The sequence below is a fragment of the Ahaetulla prasina genome, chromosome 4, assembly GCF_028640845.1.
Source record: "Ahaetulla prasina isolate Xishuangbanna chromosome 4, ASM2864084v1, whole genome shotgun sequence".
NCBI lineage: Eukaryota > Metazoa > Chordata > Lepidosauria > Squamata > Colubridae > Ahaetulla > Ahaetulla prasina.
This window is the reverse complement of record NC_080542.1, coordinates 117,692,007-117,714,052: the sequence shown is the minus strand read 5'-3', so window position 1 is coordinate 117,714,052 and position 22,046 is coordinate 117,692,007. Positions and strand designations below refer to the sequence as shown.

Sequence of the window (22,046 nt, the reverse complement as noted above, 5' to 3'; positions counted from 1 at the left end):
ATTCTTTAGACAGTGAATCCATGTAGTTTCTTTTTCTTTTGTAATCTCATTTGAAAAAGGAATAAATTTGATGCTTAGTTCCAGTGATTGCTAATTACTAAAATATTTTTATATAGTAATTTTATTAAAGATTAGAATTACAACAGTAAAAACTAATGTCCAATTTTTAAAATCTTATTTTTTCCCCAAAAAATTTAAATAAGATTTGTTATAATTAATTCCAAAATCTCATTTCAAGTTTATCTGGACCATTATAACTTTCTAAAATCAAAGTTTTAATCTATCTTTTGACAAAAAAAATGTTCTTAAACTTGGAGTTAAACTTTATTACACTAAGGATTGAAGAAAATTCAATTGGAGCTATAAACTTTCAATCCAATGACTTGTACAGCTGTAGAACAGTTGGCAATACAATTTCCAAAAATTATTAGAAAAGGAAGTATGCTAACTTACTGTTCTTTCAAAGACATTGATGTGTTTTGAGCAAGATGGTTATTTCCTCTAACCAGCTGGAGATTACTATCTCTTTGTGAGGGGTAGCTGTCTGGAACACTTGTTGATAATCTCGAATCCCCTCCTTGTCTGGAAAGAAATTATCAAATATTTAGTCTACTTAATCGGCCTTTATTCCATCGCATTCATCAGCTCTGCTTTTTACAGAGCCACCATCAGTCTGTCATTTCTTCCCTGAAAATCACTAATTACTAGAATCTTGATGTCAGGAATATTTTATCATTTTAAATCTAGAACATTCTACATGTATATGCTCCATGATCTAAAAGGATATGAAATTGTGGTAAAGCCACTTTTCTTTCCATATCTAGCATAATTTGTAGATGCCAATTTTTAATTCCTGCCCCAGCACAGAGGCAAAAGCAAGTTAATGTGATTAGCTTTTTTTATTTGTCAGCTAACATGCTGACAGTAATTTTACCCAAACTCCTGAGGCCAGAATTATTTTATGATCATTTAGTGCATTACATGTAGAATGATTCATTTTTTATTTGGAATTGTGTTGCTAAGTATAAGAATGAGCGAAAAGTTATAAAAGCACTCCAAATCAATCAATTAAATCAAGCAAGCAAGCAAGCAAGCAAGCAATCTTTAAAAATTAAGATTTCTGAGTGGCACTCAGCTTTATAACAAGTGCTGTTATAAACCTATTTATATAGTTTTTGTGGCAGCAGAATGGAAATGGTTTGCCAAAGCTGTTTTCTGGTTTCTTATAGAATACAGAACTGGAATTCCCTAGTTGCCTCCTCCAAGCATTAACCAGGCCCAACCTTGCTTAGTACCAACATATTACCCAGCTAACTAAAATGTATCTTCCTTACTGGTATTACTTATAAATCTTAAATGATTGGACCTAATAATATATTTACATGCATTAAATATTATAAATTAGCATCAATTGATCTAAACCTATATCCAGGTATATGTATATATGTGTGTATATATATATGTTTGTGTATCATATATATATCAGCCAGAGTTTCTATTTCCAAAATGGAAGGCAGATTTTCTGAAAGGTAACATGAGCTCAGCTTTAGGCACCATGCATTCCAGTTTCATTGGCAATTCCTGTGACCTGTTCAACAACTCTGATAGAGGTGGGGAGATGGGAGGAATTAAAGTTCATTCAATGTCTTGTTTTTTGTATTTGATAAAGTATTTATTATCAATTCCATCCAAACATTTTGGGTAACTCACAAAGTCAAAGCAGCCAATAAAATAAAGCAAGAGCAATAAAAACAGCCGTTTGTCAGAACAGCTAAAAAGTAAAGCAAATAAACCAACTTAAAACCAGCTATAAAATGAACAATAAAAATAAAAGTAAAAATAAAGATATCGAAAATAATAGTAACCCAGCAAATGTTATTTTTAATGCAACTGCCTTAGCTGCTTTTCTGAATGCTATACAAGAGAGAGCCAGTGATAGGTCATTTCCCATTAATTGAATTAGGAAATAATCAAAATCATGTGTGGTGTTCAAAGTAGGTTCTGTTCAGTGATTAAGTGGGCAACATTCTCTTCATGGCTTGGTATTTAATTTATAGCTTTACTGCCATCTATTGGCCATTGTACAATTTTCTCCTGACAACATGTTATTTGAGATAATTGACCTATTCATTTCTACAGCTATAAAATACACATTAGACATAAGCTATAGAATACACATCGACATAAGCTGCTAAATATAAGATGTAGTTGCTTTATCAATCTTATATCAGCTGAAGCTTCTTGTCAGTATGAACAGCTGTTATTCAAAGAAGATTAGAGGAACAATTTATGCAACAGTTGGAAACTTTGTATTTTCTATAATTTCTTGGAAATCTGTAGTTGTTTGCAAAGACAATTGCTTTAGGATATCAGGTTATCAGAAGCACAAAATGGTCTGACAAATTGTTATTCCTCATGGGGAATGAAATTTATGTGGTGTTTAGACTGGATAAAATCACTATTTCTCCTCCTCCTCCTCCTCCTCCTCCTACTACTACTACTACTACTCTACTACGCCTCCACCTCCGCTTCAATTTAATTTTCTTGAACCAAAACAAAAAAAAAAACAGTTGGAATGATCCCCAAGTGACACTGCATTCAAAGAGCAGGTATTTCCATTCATTGGAAAGATCACAAATATAACTGGAAGTTTTTAGAAGTGTTGTTAGTATAGTTTCCAAATGCAATTTCCAAAGAACAATTTCAGATCTTCTCTCTATGCCAAAAATATGTGTTGGTAATCTCGGTAATATAAAGTATGTGTGTAAGAAGATGTTTTGGATATGTTCACCACCTTGAATTATTTGAAAAAAATAATAAAGCCAGGATTCAAATAAACAAACACATTATGAATATCTTTATTGTTGAAACACACTAATATTAAATATTACTACAGACTTTCAGGAAGAATACTTAAGTAAATTCTTAAGTATTCTTCCTGAAAGTCTGTAGTAATATTTAATATTATGCAAATACCTTGATTTTTTTTTTATTTGCCTAATTTATAAATGTTTCATTAGAACCTTTTTTCATAATTATCCTTCAATATAGTAATACTTAAAATTCTTAATATGACATAACAGTGACCCCTAGTGACAGCCTTAATTTAATACCTGTTAGAAATATCAGAAACATTTCTTTGTGTAAGAAGAAAGCTCCTGCTGAGCTCACCCAAATACAGTAAATTCCATGTGTGGGATTACAAAAGGGTCATGTGGCAAAAAATGTTTTAAATCCTGACCCTAAGCTACATTTCCAGGTAATTAAATTGGACGTTAAATTAGGAAATTTCATTGCATGGGACAGATATTGGTAACATAATAGGAAGGTCTGTGCCTACACATGCAGAATTTATACAATGTTTACTTCATTGTATAGTAAAGTCATTATAGAGACAGTATTAAAATATATAAAACATTGTTTAAGATTAGGCTGAAGCCCTAGGGCTATCAGTTAATTTCTGTCATAAATTAGTTACTACCATCAACATTCAATCTGAAAATAGACATAACACTTCTTTTAAAAAAATCTTTGACTGGATTGGAGTGAGGGACATTTGCTACTTCCTGCTTATTTTAAATTTCTGTTGCTTGAATAGATGAAATCAAGGAAGTTACCTTGCTGAAAACTGAAGACTGACTTTGTGATAAAAAACTTATAATCTAAGAAAGAAAATTCTGTTAGGATATTAAAAGTTACTAGTTCATTGGATTTTTTTTAAAGAGTTCTTATGTTCACAATTATATTTGCTTCTGTGCTTTATTTAATTTTTTTTTTAAATTTGCATTTATATCCCGCCCTTCTCCGAAGACTCAGGGAGGCTTACACTATGTTAGCAATAGTCTTCATCCTATTTGTATATTTATATAAAAAGTCAACTTATTGCCCCCAACAATCTGGGTCCTCATTTTGCCTACCTTATAAAGGATGGAAGGCTGAGTCAATTGACTCTTTCTTAGTAAATTTGTTATTTCTTTTTGAGATTTTGACTAGATTCCTTCACTAGATTGTAGATCTGGCTGCATTAAATTCAATTTAATGTACAGAAAATATACTGTGTTTCTCCGAAAATAAGACCCTGTCTTATATTTTTTTGAACCCTGAAATAAGCGCTTGGGCTTATCGCCATGTGCTCAAAAGCTCAATTGGGCTTATTATCAAGAGATGTCTTATTTTGGGGGAAACAGGATAAATCCCATCAAACTCAGTTAAATTCTGAGAATATGTGGCATAGAATATATGCAAATAAAAAGGTTTTGCAATGGAATACACTTTAATGCATGTATTATGGATAACACCATACAGAGAAACATTAGATCAAATAAGTTTAGAATGCAATAAGTAAGAACTGTTAGTAAATAGAAAGTTGGACTGTTTCTTTCTGCAACTTTCTCTCTTCCAAAAAAAGTCTAAGTAAAATATGAATGAATATACAGCTCTAAGTTATTACAATACAGTAGCATTTTTTAATTATTATACTAAATAATTAAACAATAATGTTTATTTCAATTTCATTGTGTTTTTGAGGACAAACAGAACAATTTTTTCTACAGAACAGAAGGAAGTGTTTCATCACAATTTGCAATAAGATAACCATACAATATAATATGGACATAAAAATATAACACTAAATATTAAGTAGTAACGATCTTTTTTTTTATTAAAAAAGTTTTACAAAATTTATTTATTTATTTATTTATTTATTAGATTTCTAGACCGCCCTTCTCCCGAAGGACTCAGGGCGGTGTACAGCCTTATTAAAACACATAGGTACACAATAAATTTAAAATACATTTAAAATGAATTATTTAACCAGCCAATTTAAAACTAAAAACGGTCAAACGACCGATATAAAACCCTAAACTATAAAATTATAAATAAATTAATACAGTTTAAAATTCAATTAAAACTAAGTTAAACTAAAATATCAAATTAAAATAATATTTAGGCTAGTCCCGCCCGATTGAATAGCAGAGTCTTCAGTTCCTGCTTGAAGGTACGGAGGTCGGGAAGTTGGCGTAACCCAGGAGGTAACTCATTCCATAGGGTCGGTGCTGCCACAGAGAAGGCTCTCCCCCTGGGGGTCACCAGCCGGCACTGTTTGGCTGATGGCACCCGGAGCAGGCCCGCTCTGTGGGAGCGCACAGGTCGTTGGGAAGCTATCGGTGGCAGAAGGCGGTCTCATAAATAGCCCGGTCCTAAGCCATGGAGCGCTTTAAAGGTGAGCACTAACACCTTGAATTGCACCCAGAAGGCTACCGGCAGCCAGTGCAGGCCGCGCAGGATAGGTGTTATATGGGAGCAACGTGATGCTCCCACATTTATCCGCGCAGCCGCATTCTGGACTAGCTGGAGCCTCCCGGTGCTCTTCAAGGGGAGCCCCATGTAGAGAGCATTGCAATAGTCCAGGCGAGAGGTAACGAGGGCGTGAGTGACCGTGCGTAAGGAGTCCTGGTCAAGAAAGGGACGCAACTGGCGCATCAGGCGAACCTGGTAAAATGCTTCCCTGGCGACGGCCGTCAAATGTTCTTCTAAAGACAGCTGATCGTCCAGGAGAATGCCCAAGTTGCGCACCCTTCCCCTGGGGGTCAGAACTTCACCCCCCCAGTCAGCGAAGGCGTAAGCTGATTGTACCAGGACGCCGGAACCCACAGCCACTCTGTCTTGGTAGGGTTGAGTTGGAGCCTATTTCTCCCCATCCAGACCCGCACGGCCGCAAGACACCGGTCCATCACCTCGACAGCTTCGTTGGGATGGTTCGGGGTGGAAATGTACAGCTGAGTATCATCAGCGTACAGATGATAATCCACCCCGAAACCACGGATAACCTCACCCAGCGGCTTCATATAGATGTTGAACAGGAGAGGTGAGAGAACCGACCCCTGAGGCACCCCACAAGTGAGGGACCTAGAGGTCAATCTCTGCCCCCCTGCCAACACCGTCTGCGAACGGTCAGAGAGATAGGACGAGAACCACCGATAAACGGTGCCTCCCACTCCCAATCCCTCCAACCGTTGCAGCAGGATACCATGGTCAATGGTATCAAAAGCCGCTGAGAGATCTAACAGGACCAGGACAGAGGAACATCCCCTGTCCCGAGCCCTCCAGAGGTCATCCACCAACGCGACCAAAGCCGTCTCGGTGCTGTAACCAGGTCTGAAGCCGGACTGGAACGGGTCTAGAAAGACAGTTTCCTCCAGGTATTGGGGAAGCTGATATGCCACCACACTCTCAACAACCTTCGCCAAAAATCGAAGGTTGGAGACTGGACAATAGTTCGCCAATACAGCTGGGTCCAAGGAAGGCTTCTTGAGGAGGGGCCTCACCACTGCCTCTTTCAGGGCAAGGGCTTAACAATTAATTCCCCTAAATCCAGATCATTTAGCCACTGTCCCGAGACAAAAATCAGGTCCAGAGTGTTACCCCCAGTGTGGGTGGGACCATTAACTACCTGGGTCAGGCCCACCCAACCCACCCTTTAAAAATCCTTCCCTCCCCGTAGATAATTTATTTAAAAATTTAGTAAAACACGAATTAAAAAAAACCCTAAGCCTCTTTTTAGCCGCATGCCACCTCTCGGGATTCCCAAATCCGTCATCAAGGTAGGCCTTCAATAACGTAGAGGGCCATGTCCGCGAGAGGGGGGAATCTCGCAGACTGAGAAGTTGTGTCGTTAGATACATCTCGGAAATATATGGAGATGGCCGAATCCAGTCCCAAACCAGTCTTTAAATACTTTAAATACGATAGTAATGCAGATGTAATACTACATGGTAGGTGTAGTAATGCAGATGTAATACTACTACATTTTCCCCTCCACTTCCCCACCATTACCCCCTCTCCCCACCCCCACCCCCAGACTTCCCAGAGCAGAATACAAGATATAAGATCTAACAATCATAAGCTAGAATACCCTAATTCCATAAATTCCCATCCCTCCCCTAAAACCTCAACTCTCCTTCTCCATAAAAAACAAAAAAGAAGGAAATGTTCGTTCATAAAATATTTGATGTTTCTTCATCCAATAACTGTTCTAAATGTAGTCAGTCCATCTTTCTCATTCCGGTATATTTTCTTGTGGGTTTTCAATCTGGTACATTGAGGTTTCCAACAAGTTCAATATTTTTAACGTCAGTCTTTGATAACAAACATATAATCCATCTTCTAATATTACACTGACATTATCTCAATTTTTCACACACACCCATATTTCCATCACAATAAATTACAAATATTTTATGACCATTTTAATATTTTAACCTTAAGCAACTCGCTTTCTGTTTTAATTTTTAATTTAATTCCCCCCCCCACACTTTAAACCCAACATCAATTTTTATCCAAAGTAACTAAATCCACCATTAATAAAATAACATCAATAAAATATATCTCCCACATTTTACAAATTAAAACAAATACACCCCAACTTAATTTCCAAATACCATCTATAAAACATTTTATATAAAAAAATTAAATTATCCTTTCTTACTTTCAATTTTTATCCAAAGTAGATAAATTCACCATATATAATAATAACAGCATAAATATAATACACCCACATTTAACTTACAGACTCAAATAAATGCACATTATCCTTTCTATTTCTTTTATATTCAGAAATTTACACTTACAGTTTACCCTTTCCCATAAAAGGAAACACTTTTCATCTGACAATGTTGCTTCTTTACTCCTTGCTCTTTTTTAGAGATTACCATCCTTTGCTCCTCCCCTGCTATTTTCTGTATTTCTTCTCCCAAAGCTACAACCCCAATTTCAAATTGTGTTTGCTTTGCTTCTGTCTCCCTTTTTTTAGCCAATTCTACTTCTCCTCCCATCTTCACTTCTAAGTCAGGTAAACTTCCAGCCTTTATTACCTTAATATAAAAATTTCTTGCTGTAGTAACTGCGTTAAAACAATAGTTCCCTCCCATATAATTTACTGTTAATCCGGCTGGCACATTCCATCTATACCATACCTGGCGGTTTCTAAGCTCATTTACCAAAAAAGCATATTCTTTTCTATCCCTCAATATTTTGGAAGGAATTTCTTTCAACACCAAAACCTCTTGACCCAATATTTGAATTTTACTTTTATAGGAGGCTAGTGAAATTTCACTCCTAATCTTCCTAGATGTAAAATAAATCACTATATTCCTTGGCAATTGTCTCTGCCTCGCCACCCATGAATTAACACGGTAAATTTTCTCAATTTGATTTTCAAGATCCACTGATGTCAGTGCAAACACTTGTGAGACGGCTTCTGCAAATATCTTTTTTAGATTCTCTTGCTTATTTTCTTTTAAACTTCTCACCCTCAATGCAGATTCCATTATTTTATATTGTAATAAAACCTGTTCTTCATCTTCTCTCTCCACCTTGTTCCGAAGCTCCTCTATTTGACTTTTTAAATTCAAGTTAATATGATCAATCTCATGCACTTTTCCATCCAGCTTTTTTATAAATTCATAGTCATAAAGGCTGACCTCATATCTTCCTGTAGGTCTTCATTCTCAGCTGTAGCAGAAGTTTTAATTTCCAATAATTTCTCCTCAATTTCCTTAAGTTTTTTGTCTCGGGCAAAAATTTGAGCCTTCAGAAATTCTTTCAGCTCCTCTTGTAATTTGTGTATTTGAACTAGCGAGGCAGCTCCCTTAGAATCAGCAAGCTGTATTTTTTTAGAAGCCATCTTGCTTTAACTTTGTAAATTGCAACAAAGTCAAATCTTTTGAAGCAATTTATCTGAAATGGGTAAATCATTCTATAAACCTTCGGCTTTTCTCTTTAAGATTTCTTCACTTAAGTATAAGATCCATCAAATTTAAACAGAGTTAACAAGGCGCTAACGATGTTAACAAGGACTTCCTTAAGGACTTAAGTTTTGCCTCATTAAACAAATCCGCCATTTTCTTTCTTCTCAAATACCTTCCGAGGATCGAGATGAGGTCTAAAACGTACATCCACCCTGCCTCTTGCCTCCGCTCCGTCTGCTTAAAGTAATTAGGATATCTTCATCTTGATAGCAGAGATGATTGCGAGCGCTTTGTTCTGCATAGATGCAGAAGCTTCCTGGATCTGGAGCATTTGCCAGGTTTAAACAGGGAGCTCTCACCCTTCGAATTCCAGGAATTATTCCTGGAGCTCTTGGGGAGCTCTACCCCCACCTGGCTGCTCACCTTTCCCTCTTCTCCTGACGGAAAGGTTTTTAAGCCACCAGACAGCTGATTTGCGGTGTCTGAGGGGCTTTAACAGAATCATAGGGGCAGCGGTCCGAAAGGACCATCTCCAATGTGCGCAGAGCCACCAGAAGTCCAAGTAGTGACAATCTTTATGTTCAGTATGAACAGACTATACCTCCCTGAAAACATAGATGTCATCGAGAACTTCTCTGAAAATAAATGTATAAAGATGAACATACTTTTCTATGATTTTTGTTTCACCAAGTCATGTATAATTTTTCAGAAAGTAGTGAGACAATGCCCACAATTCATTTGCTGCTCTCCAACATTACCTTTCCATCCCTTGGAATGGTGGAACTTTATAACTAAAAATAGCTCTGTGATTGGTTCAAAAGGTGTGGAATATTGTTCTGTAGTTGAAGCTTATTGGCTAGAGCTAGACTCTATAAACTAGATGAAAAACACTTGGGAAGAAATTGAGTTGTATATGACTAATAAAAGAAATTTAATAAATTGTTTAGAACCATAAACAGTAAACATCAATTGCTATTTTATCCCATTTTGTATTTCGGGTACAAGGGATTAAAGTTACAAATTTATATCCCCCAACTGAGGAACAAGCTCCATTTTGCTCAATGAGACTTCTGAACAAGACTGGATAGGTTTAGACTGTATGCTAGGAAATATTTTGAACACAATGGTCCATATAGGATGCTGATATAAATGGGAGATACTATGAATAATTGAGATTGCCACTTGATTATGTCCTGTTAGCACCTATGAATAAATGAATGAGTCCAATGAATGACCTAAGTTTTCTGCACAAACTATTTTTGTTTTTAAAGCACACTAGTTAAATAAAAATACTTGGTATAATATATGCTCTAGTTTAAGGTTGGACCATTATAAATACTATTTAACTAACTTCCATAGATAAATACTTATATGTGGAAAAACAATGAATCCTGGTCCAGTTATTTTTAAGTAAACATGCATAATAATATGATTGTTCTGTAAAGCTATAATCTTGTACATACTTATTTAATAATTAGTGACATTAAATTCAATGGCCCTTAAACAGTAAAATTTAAGTTTTTCATGTTTATAATCATTTTTAATCATTTCTAGATGAGATGGGTGGCATATAAGTCAAATCAATCAATCAATCAAATTACAGCTTATTTGTTCAGTTCTTGATTTGTATACTGCCTTCCTTTCTTGCTGCTTAGACTCTACATCTCGATAAATGTCATAGCATTGAGCAGGGCCCCAAAACCTAGAAGCCACAATCAAACCATGCATCAATATTTAGACAGTAAATACTGCAATTTTGTTACAACTGCAATTGGTAAATCAAAATAATAATCCATGGATATATGTAGTCTACTGCCTTAAAATAAGCCATAGTTTATTCTGTGAGCTTATAATCATGCCCAGCCAGGTTTCATTGTGCTTAGCTGAATTTATAGGAAAGGGGCTGCCACCACATCAGATTTGAAGAACATCAAGACCTATTCATATTCTCAAGCCTTTCCCTGAATCAGGGGTGAAATGCTCCCAGTTTGGACTGGATCATCCGATCCAGTAGCAATGGCAGCAGGGGGTTCGGAGAACCGGTAGCAAAAATCCCTACCCCCCCCCCCCCGCCACATGCCCAGCTGAGCTGTGCAATCATCAGAGGTGTTTTTTTAACTTTTAAAAGCATTTTTTTTCCAGCCAAAAAATGCTTTTAAAAATTAAAAAACAGCTTCTGATGATCACGCAGCTCAGCTGGGATTGTCAGAGCCTTTTAAAAGTATTTTTTCTACAACCTCTTTGGCCGAAGGCGAAGAGGTTGTAGAAAAATGCTTTTAAAAGTTAAAAAAAAAGTTGGCCATACCCACGCAGTCACATTACCTCCCTCACCAAGTCACATTCTCGGAACCAGTAGTAACAAATTTTACATTTCACCACTTCCTTGAATGAGATATTACCGTTCAGTTCTGGATTTAATTGTAACTGAATCAGATTTTGATATTATTGGGGCTGGATGTTTTAACTAATGGAGTTTGGAAGTTTCATTATTTTTTTCTTATATTTTCATTGAAAATGTTTTAGTTTTATTGACATTTTATTGTTGTATTTTTACTATGCACGATTTAATTACCATAAGTCGCCTGGGGAAGAGAAATATAACTTTGCAGTTATTTCTTTTCCCACTTCCTAGTGCTGTTGCTGAAGCTGAAGCCATCGAACCGCTGATTAGTGTTCTGAGCTGTAAAAGAGATGGTGCTGTGGCTAGTGCTGCCTCTGTTCTCACAAACTTAGCCATGCAGGAGCCATTACGTATCACCATCCAAAGCCATGGTTTTATGACTGCTGTGGTAGAACCACTGAATTCCACAAACAGTATTGTGCAGAGCAGAGCAGCTCTTGCTGTGGCTGCTATGGGCTGTGATACTGAGGCCAGAACTGAGGTAAGGCACATGTCTGTCCTCTATATTAGGAAAAACAAATCCTAGCATTTTTCATATCACACAGTTTTCTTGGATCAGCGTATTTTGCTGTATTTCTAGGTAAAGGTCAAAGTTTTGGTTCTCTAATATTGAATTTCTAATACTTGTGTAAAATTGTCAGTTTCAATAAACAATTTGCAATGCTTATATTCATGCTAGTTACCTTCTGGCTTCTCAGCCAGATTTGAAAAATTTCAAAGGACAAGCGGGTTAGAAATTGAATTGTGAAACAGAAAAAAGTACCTAAGTAAGGTCAGCTTTCGTTTAGCTATATAGTATATATAGCTAAGGTTAAATTTTATCCTTGTTATACTGCATGGTGAAAAAAATGATGGGTGTAATCAACACAAACTACATAATTATTTTGTTGTAAAGTTCATATTTTCCATGTCAAAAAATACCCAGACACCAGGCTTGCCATTTACAATTGTGATAAAATCATAGGACTGTGGAAAGCATTTCAGAGATGCACTTTGTAAAGCTTATTGTACAACAAAAATTCTTTGGTTGGCTACTTCACTTGGAAGTCTGACGGCTGCTTCAAAGCTATTCTCCAGCTGCTTATTTATATGTGTGGATGCACAGATAGTACTTCTGCTGAGATTTCCAGCAATGCAAACCAGCTAAAGACATGGCTGCTTTAAGATTTTGAGGAGGGATGTTTTTCCCCCACATGACCTTCTTTGCAAAACACCCTCTTTGAATGCTTTGCACAGCCCTATCAAGTAATATAAGGAGAAACCTTACTCTGAAATTCAATGATACTAGTCAGCTTAAGGCTATTTGCATATATTTGGCCTCAGGGATTGGCAACAGGGCAACTTCGTTAGCTCTCCAAACACAATTTATTTTTTTTAAATTTAAATTTTAAATTGGTCAACATCTAATGCAATCACTATGTTCTAGTAGTTGATACATTTACTCACAGATCCATCTGCTTGTCACTAAGCATGCAAATTTGTTATTACAAATTGTGTCTAAGTAATTTGAAAAAGCTTCAATAACATTTCTTATTGGTGGATAGACCAGGTTTCAGATTTTAGGAAAAGCGCTATTTTACTGCAATACATTCTTGTTAGATTTCCTTCCACAGGATAGCCAGTTACCCCTTTCTTTCTTATGTTACCGATTCACATGCTTCTCCCTCAAAGAAAAATGTTTCTGCACCACTTTTTTTGAAAGTTAACAGCTACATCCATCATTTCTTTTGTTGCTTGTTCAGAAATAGAAAGTAAGTAGGAGTCAGTAAGGGAGAGCAATAGCAGGAATTAGGAAAGTCCAGTAATTAGCAGCTTCATCAGTTGCCAGTATTCTAGCCATTTTGTTGATTTACAGGTAGGTTAGTGACTACCTTGGGCAGTGACCATTCATAAATACCATGGTGATAAAAAAGTAACATTATGACCTTTGCGGGCAAAACAAAGGAAAGCTAAATCAAGATCATAAACTCAGTTACAGGTTCACTTGGTGACTGCTTTGTTTAATAAAATAAAATTGCCAACCTCAATTGTGGTTGAGACCAAATAATTTTATAATATTCAGTATCATTAGCAGATACTTCAAACCTATCTTAGTCCTTGTGGAAAAAGTCAAGTCCTTCTATTTCTGTTTGGAGGATTTAGTTTACCTTGGCTACAAAGGAAATCTCTAGTGCTATTTCACTATAAGTATAGCCTTAATTATTCAGTCCTAATTGAGTAAGTATTCTTGGCAGCAATTTTGCTCCTTAGGTTGAGTGCAGCCCTTGCCAACCTATTTATATATAACAAGCCTGTGCTATCGTGCTGGCAGATAATGCCTGCTGAGTATCTTGTCGGTCAAGGAACTCTTAACAGGATTCAGGTGAAGAACTTTCTCTGCTGTCGCACCAACCCTCTGGAACATCCTGTCCCTCAGGATGAAGTTTGCCCCATCCTTTCTTTCTTCTTAAAGGGCCCAAAGACCTGGCTCTGCTGATTGGCCTGGGAACCCAATAAGGGAGCACATCACTGGAGGCGGCTGCTGGATTAATTAGCTGATCCCGTCTCTCCCCTGCACTTCCTGCTCCCTCTCCGCCCATTTTCTTTTAATTTCATATTATTGCACCTCCATTGTTTATTTTTTTCTTTGATATTGTTGTATTTATCATTTTTTCCAGTTTTATTGTTTTGTTATTGCTGTGGTGCTACACCCAGAGTAGCTCCACAGCAAGATGGAGAGCAACAAACAAAAAAACAAATGTTGTTTTTCAGTTACGAAATTCTGGTGGACTTGAACCTCTTGTTAAACTTCTGCATTCTAAGAATGATGAAGTCCGAAGAAATGCTTGTTGGGCTGTTATGGTTTGTGCAAGTGATGAATTAACAGCAGCTGAAATGACCAGGCTTGGGTAAGTTAAGATGCCAAAGTAGTAGTGTTGATGGTGGTGGAATCAGATCCTTGTTTTAATGGTGACTTCATGTTGTCTTCATGTTGTATTATAGTGTATCCATATTTAGGGAGTAACTAGGCACAACATGTTGCATCAGATATTCCATTTCATCACCCATCCCACAACAGTCACCCTTTCATTTTTGCCACAATCCCTTTTCTGAAAGAAACCTGATGATAATTTTGTGCCTGAGGGTATGTTTTTCATAATATAAAGTATATTTTTTTTAATTTTAAAAAAATATTAATTCGTTATTATTTATTATAACTATATTTTAATGTTGCCTTTTTGCATCTTTACTTCAGTCATGTTGGCCTTTGAATTTTTGTATTTTTAGTTTTTGTATTTCATCTGTTTTATTATAGGATAAGTGGAACATACTAATATACACTCTTTTTTAGAATCATATAAATTATAATAAATAATGAATCATCTTGGCACATGATTGTGCTTGGCTATGTTCAGTAAAGTGATAAAAATTGTGGACCAAGACATCAGCATAGCATCAGTTTAAGGGATGGAGATGAAGGTTAAATTGCTTAAATGCAAGTAAATATTGTTGGAGAGAATTAGATAATGGCAAAAAAAAGAGATTAGTCATGTATTAGGCTTATACATAGATCATAAACAGCACTGACAGAACCAGGGAGCTTGCCTTACTTCCAGTTGGTATCCCCAATAAAATATTTCCAAATATCCTGAGATTTCATGCAAATCAAATGAGAACTTTTGGCATATGAGCAAAATTTTGATATTTTACACAAGACTGCTGGTTTTGTGATTTTGCTACCTTTTGACTACTTTTACTATCATGTAAATTTATTTGTCTCTTGTCCTGTCTGTTTTATTTTGTGAGCATGGCCTCCAGAGAACTAGAGAAGATTGGTTGATACAGTTGTGAAATCAGATGTGTTTCAGTACTGTATAAATTGTTTGTAAAAGATTACAGTATAATAGGAGAAATATTGTAATGAATTGGAATAATGTTTTTGGAATTCTCTTCTTTTGTTTTATTTCTTTGCTAAAGTGCTTTAGATATTCTTGATGAAATTAACCTCTCTATTGGTCGCAAAAATAACTTTAGTGAAGCAGCTTTGGAAAAGATACTTGATCACAATCTTCCACAAAAATACAGTCAAATGGGATTTTTAGCATCAACTAACATAATTTTGGATGGATTCTATGACTATGGGCAGGTAAACTTTTTTAAGTATACTTTAACAGTCTTTACCAAACTGCTGCATATCAAACAAAGATCATTAGTTAACATCACCAGTACATAGGAGATCATAGCAAGAAAAGACTTCACATTTATGAAAGCGCATTGCACTTTATGACCCACCATCTGGGATCATGTGAGGATAAATGCTAAACTGTCATTTATTATCACAAGTATAAATAGGACTGAGGTTTATCTGCTTTTGTCTTATTATAAGTATAGATACAAAGAAGCTTTTTAATACTTTCTTTGTTACACTTTTCTCAGTTGGATTTTTAAAAATATTATTTATTTTATTTATTTATTTTATTTTATTTTATTTTTATACCGCCCTTCTCCCGAAGGACTCAGGGCGGTGTACAGGCAAGATAAAACCAGCAATACAAATATACAGGTTAAAATACCATTTAAAAAACTTATTTAAAATTAGCCTGAAATTAAAATTACCGTAAACTAAAAACCCCGTTTAAAAATTGATAAAATTTCACATTAAAAATCCAATTTAAGCCAGCCCCGCGCGAATAAAGAGATGTGTCTTCAGTTCGCGACGGAATGTCCGAAGGTCAGGTATTTGACGTAGACCCGGGGGAAGCTCGTTCCAGAGTGTGGGAGCCCCCACAGAGAAGGCCCTTCCCCTGGGGGCCGCCAGCCGACATTGTTTGGCGGACGGCACCCTGAGAAGTCCCTCTCTATGGGAGCGTACGGGTCGGTGGGAGGCATGTGGTAACAGCAGGCGGTCCCGTAAGTACCCAGGTCCTAAGCCATGGAGCGCTTTAAAGGTCGTAACCAACACCTTAAAGTGCACTCGGAAGGCCACAGGCAGCCAGTGCAGTCTGCGCAGGAGCGGTGTTACATGGGAGCTACGCGTAGCTCCCTCTATCACCCGCGCAGCTGCATTCTGGACTAACTGAAGCCTCCGAGTGCACTTCAAGGGGAGCCCCATGTAGAGAGCATTACAGTAATCCAAGCGAGAGGTAACGAGCGCATGAGTGACTGTGCATAAGGCATCCCGATCAAGGAAGGGGCGCAACTGCCGAACCAGGCGAACCTGGTGGAAGGCCCTCCTGGAGACGGCCGTCAGATGATCTTCAAACGACAGCCGATCATCCAGGAGGACACCTAAGTTGCGCACCCTATCCTTTGGGGCCAATAACTCGCCTCCGACAGCCAGCTGCGGCTGCAGCTGACTGAATCGGGATGCCGGCATCCACAGCCACTCCGTCTTGGAGGATTAAGCTTGAGCCTGTTTCTCCCCATCCAGACCCGTCGGCTTCCAAACACGGGACAGCACTTCAACAACTTCATTGGGGTGGCCGGGGTGGAAAAGTACAGCTGGGTATCGTCAGCGTACTGCTGGTATCTCACCGAAACCACTGATGATCTCACCCAGCGGCTTCATGTAGATGTTGAACAGCAGGCGGTCCCGTAAGTACCCAGGTCCTAAGCCATGGGCGCTTTAAAGGTCGTAACCAACACCTTAAAGTGCACTCAGAAGGCCACAGGCAGCCAGTGCAGTCTGCGCAGGGGCGGTGTTACATGGGAGCTACGCGGAGGTCCCTCTATCACCCGCGCAGCTGCATTCTGACTAACTGAAGCCTCTGAGTGCACTTCAAGGGGAGCCCCATGTAGAGAGCATTACAGTAATCCAAGCGAGAGGTAACGAGCCCATGAGTGACTGTGCATAAGGCATCCCGATCAAGGAAGGGGCGCAACTGCCGAACCAGGCGAACCTGGTGGAAGGCCCTCCTGGAGACGGCCGTCAGATGATCTTCAAACGACAGCCGATCATCCAGGAGGACACCTAAGTTGCGCACCCTATCCTTTGGGGCCAATAACTGCCTCCGACAGCCAGCTGCGGCTGCAGCTGACTGAATCGGGATGCCGGCATCCACAGCCACTCCGTCTTGGAGGATTAAGCTTGAGCCTGTTTCTCCCCATCCAGACCCGTCGGCTTCCAAACACGGGACAGCACTTCAACAACTTCATTGGGGTGGCCGGGGTGGAAAAGTACAGCTGGGTATCGTCAGCGTACTGCTGGTATCTCACCGAAACCACTGATGATCTCACCCAGCGGCTTCATGTAGATGTTGAACAGCAGGCGGTCCCGTAAGTACCCAGGTCCTAAGCCATGGAGCGCTTTAAAGGTCGTAACCAACACCTTAAAGTGCACTCAGAAGGCCACAGGCAGCCAGTGCAGTCTGCGCAGGGCGGTGTACAGGCAAGATAAAACCAGCAATACAAATATACAGGTTAAAATACCATTTCCAAACAACTTTATAATTGTGCTCTTTAATCCTTATAGATAAAGTTCTCATAATTCTAATCAATTCTTTTCATATTTTGTTAATTCTATTTCCTTAATTACCAACAATAATATAGTTTCCACTCTCAATGTTATTACTTTCCCCATCATTTCAAATATCATTTTCTCCAATTGTTGCCAAAACTTTTAACCTTATCACAATTATACCACATATGTTCATAAGTCCCCAATTCCATCTCACATCTCCAACATTTTTACTAATTTTTTATCCATTTGTGACAATCTTACTGGAGTCAAATACCATTTAAAAACTTATTTAAAATTAGCCTGAAATTAAAATTACCGTAAACTAAAACCCGTTTAAAAATTGATAAAATTTCACATTAAAAATCCAATTTAAGCCAGCCCCGCGAATAAAGAGATGTGTCTTCAGTTCGACGGAATGTCCGAAGGTCAGGTATTTGACGAGACCCGGGGAAGCTCGTTCCAGAGTGTGGGAGCCCCACAGAGAAGGCCCTTCCTGGGGCCGCCAGCCGACATTGTTTGGCGGACGGCACCCTGAGAAGTCCCTCTCTATGGGAGCGCACGGGTCGGTGGGAGGCATGTGGTAACAGCAGGCGAGAGAATCGACCCTGAGGACCCCACAAGTGAGGCCCCTCGCGGTCGACCTCTGCCCCCTGTCAACACCGTCTGCGACGGTCGGAGAGATAGGAGGAGAACCACCGATAGGTTCCGTCTCCCTGCGTGGTGAATGGCGGTTCGGAAGTCTAGGCGAAGGAGAAAATGATCCGACCATGACATTGGTTCTGTTACTAAATCATCTAACACCAGATCATTTAACCACTGTCCAGAGATATAAATCAGATCCAGCGTGCCTCCCCGTGTGCGTGGGGCCATCATTTACCCAAATTTGGTCCAGACCGTCCCTCAGCTGGCGATTTTATCGATAGATAACCACTAAACTCCTCGGCTCGTCCCTGCAAGGGTCATCCCGCACCTCCTGATGTAGGAGAGGCGGGTCACCAAACAGGGCGGCCGGGCGGTTATCTGCCGACGCAATGAGGGTGGAGGCGAGAACGCCTCGCTTCCCTCATTGCCACTAGGTAGGTCCTAGAATAGGATCTAACTAGTGTCCGATCAACCGGGCGACTGGACCTCCAGGTGCTCTCAGGCGTCTTCTCCGGCGTTTCATCTCCCTCAGCCCCTCGGAGAACCAAGGGGCCGGACGAGACCTCGCCGGGTCAGAGGCGCAAAGGCGCGACACGGTCCAAGGCCCGGCCGCGGCCTGTTCCCAGGCCACGACCAGTTCCTCAGTCGTGCCGTGGGCCAGTTCCTCAGGGAATGGCCCAAGCTCCGCCAGGAACCTCTCAGGGTCCATCAGGCGCCTGGGACGGAACCACCGATATACGGTGCCTCCCACTCCCAATCCCCCCAACCGGTGCAGCAAGATACCATGGTCGATGGTATCGAACGCCGCTGAGAGGTCTAATAGGACCAGGGCAGAGGAATAACCCCTGTCCCTAGCCCTCCAGAGATCATCCACCAATGCGACCAAAGCTGTCTCCGTGCTGTATCCGGGTCGGAAGCCGGACTGGAACGGGTCTAGATAGATGTCTTCATCCAGGTATTGGGGTAGCTGTCGCGCCACGGCACTCTCTACAACCTTCGCAACAAAGCGAAGGTTGGAGACTGGACGATAATTACCCAAAATAGCTGGGTCCAGGGAGGGCTTCTTAAGGAGGGGTCTCACCACCGCCTCTTTCTTTTCTTTTTTTTTTTTTAATTACTTTTTTTACAACAAACAAACAAAAAAAAATACATTATTACACCCTTGTGCTATACATAAAAGGAAGATTTGGGTCTTCGGATATATCCTCATGATTGCCAAAATCCACGTTCTCGAGGTACAGGTACTGAAGCGTCCAATGTTCCAAGCGCAAAGTCCACAAATGGTTTCCAAGTCTTCCAGAAAATATCTTCTTCTCAATTTCGTTAATCACCACATCATAATTAAGTTTTTCAATTCTTTAACCTTAAGTGAAAGCACTATACCCAAATATTTCAATGTGTTTTAATCCTTATAGATAAAGTTCTCATAATTCTAATCAATTCTTTTCATATTTTGTTAATTCTATTTCCTTAATTACCAACAATAATATAGTTTCCACTCTCAATGTTATTACTTTCCCCATCATTTCAAATATCATTTTCTCCAATTGTTGCCAAAACTTTTAACCTTAAGTGAAAGCACTATACCCAAATATTTCAATGTGTTTTAATCCTTATAGATAAAGTTCTCATAATTCTAATCAATTCTTTTCATATTTTGTTAATTCTATTTCCTTAATTACCAACAATAATATAGTTTCCACTCTCAATGTTATTACTTTCCCCATCATTTCAAATATCATTTTCTCCAATTGTTGCCAAAACTTTTAACCTTATCACAATTATACCACATATGTTCATAAGTCCCCAATTCCATCTCACATCTCCAACATTTTTACTAATTTTTATCCATTTGTGACAATCTTACTGGAGTCAAATACCATTTCAAACAACTTTATAATTGTGCTCTTTAATCCTTATAGATAAAGTTCTCATAATTCTACTCTTCCAATTCACATTCCAATCTGACTCTGGTATTTCAATATTAAGATCTTTTTCCCAATTTGTCCTCATCACTCTTTGTAATTTTTCATCAGAATTTATAATCTTATAAACCCTACTAACGAGTCCCTTTAGCCCAATTTCATCTTTCATAATCCGAGATACTAAATATTCAAATTCAGTTTCACATCTATTTATCGAATAATTTTCCTTTAGTTTTTTGTCCATTTTCTATCTGTATTTTTCAAACCAACTTAACCCTAATTTTTCAATAATTTCTTTATTCCTCCTTTCATTTCCATAACTTTTATCCAATCTCTAATAATTTCTATATTTTCCTCTTTAATCACTTCATTACGTTTTATATTATTTTTAATCGGCCAAATTCAGTTGTCTCCCCAAAAGATTATATCCGAATTAAAATTTTAACAAATTTGTTCCACATTTTACTTAATCCTTTAACCAATAACTTCTACTTACACATTTTAAATTTGCTTTATCTAAAAACCACCTTGATCCAAATTTCTCTATATCCCTTAACTCTAAATCTCTCCAATAGTTATCTTCACCTTTAAGTATTTTTACCACTATCCGGATACCATACGCACAGTAATAATTAAATAATTTGGGGATTCCTAATCCACCTTCCTTTTGATTTTGATACCACATTTTCTTCACTAATCTAGGTCTTTTGCCACCATTGCAAAATTTATCCAGTTTTTTCTGATATCCTTCAATATCTTTCTCTGTCAAATTTAGTGGTAGCATCTCGAATAAAAAGTTGAACTTGGGCAGCAACATCATCTTACACATTGCAATTCTACCAAACCAAGACAACTTTAAAATTTTATATTTATCTATCTTCTTCTCAATTTCGTTAATCACCACATCATAATTAAGTTTTTTCAATTCTTTAACCTTAAGTGAAAGCACTATACCCAAATATTTCAATGTGTTTTTAATCCTTATCCCAAATTGCTCTTGCATATTCTCAGACTCATTACCATTACTATCCATCAATAATTCTGACTTTGACCAATTTACTTTCAATCCTGTCATTTCCTCAAATTCTATCAAATGCTTATATATCTTTTTCAGATCTTTCTCTACATTTTTCAAAATAATTAAAGTATCATCCATACAAATTTATCTTATACCCTTATATCCTTCTAATTCTTCATCTTTTCTATCATTTTGTCAATATTTCCATAGCCAATAAAAATAATGTTGGGGACGGGACATCCTTGTCTCGTACCAGCTTCTAATTTTATCTCTTCAGTTAATATTCCATTCACCTTCACTCTTGCACTGCTCTTTTGGTACAATTTTGAAATAACATGTATAAACTTATTACCAAAGCCTAAAGCCTCCACAATTACTTTAATTGTTTCCCATTGTACAGAATCAAAAGCTTTAAAAATATCCAATGATACTATACCAATTTTATCACCATTATATTCAGCTACATCTATAATATTTAATACTCTTCTAACAATATCACTCATGTATCTACCCTTCACAAAACCTACTTGATTATAACTTATATATCTATCTATAAATCTATTTAATCTATTACTTATAATAGCAGTAAATATCTTTGCATCCTGATTAATTAAAGAAATGGGCGATAGGACTCAATCCTTTCTAAATCTTTATCTGGTTTAGGAATTAGGGATATCACCGTTCTATTCCATGACGAAGGTACTTCCCCACCATGTAATATTCCATTAAATAATTTTTGCAATCTTGGTATTATTAATTCTTTAAATTCTTTATAAAACTCAACAGGTAATCCATCCTCACCTGGAGCTTTCCCTAATTTTAATTTTTGTATTATTCCATTAATCTCATCTTGTGTTATATCTTCTTCCATCAA

At 37.9% G+C, this 22,046-nt stretch overlaps 1 protein-coding gene across 2 annotated transcripts in view; it reads left to right on the top strand.

Moving 5' to 3' along the window:
- The window catches only part of ARMC3 (armadillo repeat containing 3), a 109,533-nt gene that overhangs the window by 64,796 nt on the left and 22,691 nt on the right, over nt 1-22,046 (top strand). For both annotated transcript variants that reach the window (XM_058183012.1, XM_058183013.1), the window contains exons 11-13: nt 11,380-11,629; nt 13,900-14,036; nt 15,106-15,274. In XM_058183012.1, coding sequence (XP_058038995.1) covers nt 11,380-11,629; nt 13,900-14,036; nt 15,106-15,274 — 556 coding nt within the window. The remainder of the gene's footprint in view (nt 1-11,379; nt 11,630-13,899; nt 14,037-15,105; nt 15,275-22,046) is intronic.